This window comes from Zingiber officinale, chromosome 8B (genome assembly GCF_018446385.1).
Source record: "Zingiber officinale cultivar Zhangliang chromosome 8B, Zo_v1.1, whole genome shotgun sequence".
NCBI classification, from domain to species: domain Eukaryota; kingdom Viridiplantae; phylum Streptophyta; class Magnoliopsida; order Zingiberales; family Zingiberaceae; genus Zingiber; species Zingiber officinale.
In genome coordinates, this window is record NC_056001.1 from 22,977,062 (window position 1) to 22,982,195 (window position 5,134).

Consider the following 5,134-nt stretch of genomic DNA (forward strand, 5'->3'; position numbering starts at 1 on the left):
AATTTGGATAAACTTTATCTATTTAAAAATGAAGTTCATCTAAATTAAGAGTTTTTATGTAATGAATTATCTCTTGATTCGTAATTTACAGATCAAATTAAGAGTTCTTATGCAATGGATCATCCCTTGATTCGTAATTTAATGATTCCTACTGCTTGGCAAAGAGTTGCTCAGGTGTGTGGTAGAATATTTTTTTAATTTTTCACCGGAATCGAGTGTTCATTTTAATAAATTAATAGATAATTTTTTTAATAAAAAAAGTATATGAATGATAGATTATTCATTAAGAGTATTTTTTCATTACGGGTATTTTTCAATTTTTTTGTTTGTCAGTAAATTTTTTTTATAAATTTAATTGATTACTCCCTTCTAAATTGTATGAGACAATTTTGGAGAGACTTTCGGAACAAAATTATCACCTTTTATTACCATATATCATTGCTATATTATTTTAAATTAAATTAAATCAAGTTAATTAAAATTATTATACAATACTATCAGAACACCCTTTATTTGAGTTTGAATAATTTAATTAAATTAATAAACATTATTTGATATAATAGTATTTATGTGTAATAATTTTAATTAAGTTAGAGTAGTTTCACTTTATGTTTTTAAGGTACGAAAATTTAAAAAAAAATTAAGATGAAAAATATATTAGAAGTGTCGATTTGATTTTTTTTAATAAAAAAAAACCTTTTTGATTAAAAAAAATCATTATATCTACATAATTTCAATTAAACACACACACATTATATAGTCGTCAGTTAATTACCTTCCTCCATATTATTCTAGGGGACCACTGAGATAACGGTTCCACATTTTTTTTATATAGTCGTCAGTTAAGTTCGCCTGCGGAGAACCAGACCATCCACCACGACACTTTTCCTGGCGCCCGCCATCCTCTCACACGAAGAACACACCACCACGGCCATCGTCGTCGACTTCACTAGCTGCATCAGCTCCTTCTTCAACCTCCGGTTCTCCTCGTTCAGCCTCTCGCAGCTCCTCTTCAAGTAATCGTAATCCACCTCCATCTGCTTCGTCTTCGTCCTCGCTCTCCGGTTCTGAAACCACACCTCCACTTGACGCGGTTGAATGCCCAGCCGCTCGCCCAGTTCCTGCTTTTGCTTCTGCAATAATTTCAACGATCTTTTTAATTCTTCAATTCTTTTGTATACATTAAAAACGCATTTTTAATTAAGAGATTTAATTAATTACCGTATTAAGACTGCTGTGCTCGCTAAAGCTTTCTTCGAGCAGCATGACTTGCTCCCTTGTGAGCTTAAGCTTCTTCCTCGCGCCGGCTGAATGTCTCTCACTGCTGCAGTTGCTGGTTTCCTTTCCACTGATACCTTCATCTAATTCTTCCTGTTCTTCTTTAAATTGAATCGGAAACAGAGCATCAAAATGGAGCGCACTGGTACAATTTCTAGCATTATTCTTCAATCCATAGCCTCCGATCCCAAGCGCAAGCCTCGTGTTGCATTCTTCTTCTTCTTCCATCAACGGAAACAAGTTTGGTTGGAAGAACAGAGACACGGAGGAAGGCTTTATAAAGATGAGCAAATAAACAAAGAGGAAAGTGAATTAAGAAATCAATGTTTGAATGAACCATTAATTTCAGCTCTTAAATTTCCTGTCAGTTTCCTATAGAAAATTTTAAAAACCGAGTCAAGTGACAAATATATGTTTCGTGCTCAACATCGATAGATCTCAATGGATGAGCTCACAAAATCTTGAAGAGAAAGATAAATGTAAAGCAATGCATGAGTTGCATGCATGATGGCGTGCAAATTAGTCCATGCAAGAAGTGATCAGGGAGTTGACAAAATGATCCCCTGCGGCTGGCTGGGTCCAGCACCTGCAACCCTAACTCTCAAGCAAGGGCTCATGATTCTTCATCAAACACCATTATTATAACGTATGACAAAGAAAGCAGCTTGTGGGCCTTGTGTACTAACTCTATCAGATAATCTTTGACTGTGGCATTAATTATTAAGTTGATCTGGTAAGTTAAGTAATTAATTATGGCAGTAATGAGAATTTAAGGATGAGGATAATTGGGAGGAAGGAGTCATGGTGTTGATTGATAAATTATCTGAAACTTGGCAAGCAAGGAATGGGTTGAATGATGAACAAGATCTTTCTTTCTTTCTTTCCCCATGAATCATGGATACTGATGTCTAGCTAGCTAGCTGGCTGCAAGAAGACTGGAGTTACAGTTGCACTGGGTTATGCCTATCCCCACAGATTGTGGGTGCTTCTTACTAATGATTGATCTATATATCATTAATTGTATTGCTAATAGAAAAGAAAAATCACCTCTATAGCTTTGAATTCCCTTGTTTTTTCTAAAAATCAAAATGCATTATGATGTGGAGCATCCGAGGGGTTTGGTTGAGATCTGCCTCGACCCCACTTTAGCTTTGTGGTCACAGTAGTCTTGCTCGTCCGTCAACCTTGGAAAAACTCTTGATTCAACTTTGATATTTATAATTCCACCAATTTTCACCTGTGTCGGACGTATATATCTCTGATTGCCCTCCTTTTCCACACTAGATCAACAATTGACGACCTCTAATTTACCCTATCAATACACGACCCAATTTGCTATCAGTGGGAGAAGAGCTGGCCCGATCAAGAACTATCTAACTAGAAGAAATCTGACCCTCCTCCGATCTACTTACAGTGACTTGTCTAGAGTCTTCAATAAGTCAGCCCATCTCAACCGGATCACATTATATGAAAGTTAATACTTGATAATCGACATTTGGACACTTGATTTTATTATTATAACTATATATTTTTATCTTCTTATGTATCCAATTATATATTTTTAGTATGCTTTGTAAGTTTATATTTTTGTTATTATCTATTTTAATTCGTATCATGGATATTATTTGATTATATTATGTTTTGTAGAAATTGAGAGACATAATAATTGAGGAAGGAAGTCAATTTAAAAGCCCAAATAGAGAAATCCTTTAAAATTACAATGGTTCTTCTCTAGTGCAGCGAGGTCCCTTCTATTCCAATCCGACGATGACGGGGTGAACGTTGACCTAGGTTCTTTTCACCGGAGTGGTTCTGCTCCGGTGAGTTCTTCCCTGCTACGTCCCTACCTCAAAAGATCTCCCTGCCAACGTGGTTGAGAATGCAGGGAGTTTCCAACAGAGGAGGAATCTGGCTGTCGTCTTCTTCTTCTCCAACAAGTCTTTTCTGAATCCCACACTGAGCGTTGTGGTGAGTTTTCTTGTTGTCATGGTTTGGAGAAGCAGGAGAATCCAACAATTTCAGTGTGTACACCCATCTCCGGTAGAAGCTCATCAACCTCACTGTTAATCTTCTTCTCTGGCGAGTTCTCTCTGAATCCCATCACCGAGTGCAGAGGAGATCTCCTGTGGACGTGGTTGCAGAAGCAGAAGTGTATCCAGCAACTCCAGTGTTATCATCCAAATTCTGGCAGAAGCATTCAACATCTTCATCCCAATTCTAGAATCTACTGTTCAACTTTGCGTGTTGGGAGCAGTAGATCAGAGGGTCAGTCGTTTGTATTGTTGTTCACTAGATGTTGGGAGCAGTAGCTTGGCTCAAGTTGGCTTGTTTACAACCTTACATGGGAGTTTAGTCTCACATTGGGGAGTTTGTGACTTTGTAGTGTTGGAATTGCAAGGTTGTAAAAAGATCATGAGTTTATAAGAAAAAGATATCTTTATTGGTATTCGACCTTTTGAGTAGAGTTCAAGAGCAAAATCATGAGAGCTTAAGTCCAAAGTGGGCAATATCATACAATTATGGAGATATCTAAATTTTTTTTGGTTCTACAATTGGTATCAGAGCGAGGCCGCTCTTCACCGGACTAACCTCCGGAAGAAGCACAAGCCAGAGTCATGATCCAAGATCAAACCATGTGAGTGAAACATTGAACGAAATAGGGGAGACCTTGAGCAAGTCAAGAGTGACCCAATGTTTAAGGGGAGACCCTGAGCAAGTCAAGAGTGACCTGATGTTAAAGGGGGACCCTGTGATCATTTGTTTGGGGGCATTGTTGGGGTTGAAATGTTATAAGCATAGTCCCACATTGAAAACACATGGGAAAGATCAAGGGTTTATAAGAAAAAGATATCTCCATTGGTATGAGACCTTTTGGGTAGAGCTCAAGAGCAAAATCATGAGGGTTTAGACCCAAAGTGAACAATGTCGTACCATTATGAAGATATCTAAATTCTTTTTAGTCCTACATGTAGTTGGTTTATAATGTTTCATAAGCATTGATGTTGTAAGCATATGTATAGAGAGAGACTCTCTCTCATGCATGAGTCCGTAGGGGGTGCAAATAAATGATCCGAATTGTAATGAACCAAGTTGACTCATGTATGAGCATAATCTGCACACGTCAAATGTTGAACCAGTCAGGACAAAATTTGCCCAAGCGAATCAACTAATGCTTTTCCACATGAATCCTTCTTTTACAAACTGCTTAAATGAGTAACGGCTTAAATGAGTAACGGATGGATTAATCGTTGATTAATTAAGAATCCATAACCTCCGAGTGAAATGATCAACCATTGGTCGTCGATGGCTGATATTTCCAAATCGGCGTGTAATGGTGATAAATAACCTTTATTTAGTCATTTATTGTAGTTAAGGTATGAAGTTCCTATATAAGGAGGACCTCCATGACCTTGAGCAGTCAAAAGTATAAGCAAAAGAAAGAAATCTCCATTCACTTTGTTCCCCCTCGTTTCTTCCTCTATATCATGTATTTTTTGCTCGATAACCTATCTTGATAGCAATCAAGTACTTTCTCAATTCGTCATGATCCACTAGTGCTTGGTAGTTATCGGGGTCTGTCCTTGTATCTTAGAAAATAGATGTCCGACATGACCTTTAAGCACCGCAGAGGGGACGAATTTATTTTAAGAAAACTGCATTGAACACATGCCTCGACTTTTATATTTTCCAGCACTCGGAACCCCACTCAGACTTAAGATTGCTTCCCAAGCACTTGGCTTCTCATCCCGAGCACCTAGATTCTGCACCAGAGCACTTGGCAATCAGGTAACAATAGACATTCGGGTGACTCAACATCCAAACTCGATGCTACTCAAACTCAACAATGGGGTATATG

At 37.7% G+C, this 5,134-nt stretch overlaps 1 protein-coding gene across 1 annotated transcript; it reads right to left on the reverse strand.

Moving 5' to 3' along the window:
- Positions 1–783: 783 nt before the first annotated feature.
- Positions 784–1,521, reverse strand: LOC122017668 (homeobox-leucine zipper protein HOX11-like). Its single transcript, XM_042575336.1, has 2 exons — positions 1,222–1,521; positions 784–1,133 (listed from the first exon to the last, which is right to left on the reverse strand). Exons 1-2 carry the CDS (start codon positions 1,504–1,506, stop codon positions 843–845), a joined length of 576 nt encoding a protein of 191 aa, XP_042431270.1. The 5' UTR covers positions 1,507–1,521; the 3' UTR covers positions 784–842.
- Between the last annotated feature and the right edge of the window lie 3,613 nt (positions 1,522–5,134).

What these genes read in the sequence shown, in the direction of transcription:
- LOC122017668 (XM_042575336.1), bottom strand. Translation starts at nt 1,506, where the DNA reads ATGGAAGAAGAAGAAGAATGCAACACGAGGCTTGCGCTTGGGATCGGA. An exon ending in AGCACAGCAGTCTTAATACG is followed by an intron (nt 1,134 to 1,221) that starts GTAATTAATTAA and finishes AAATTATTGCAG; the next exon opens with AAGCAAAAGCAGGAACTGGG.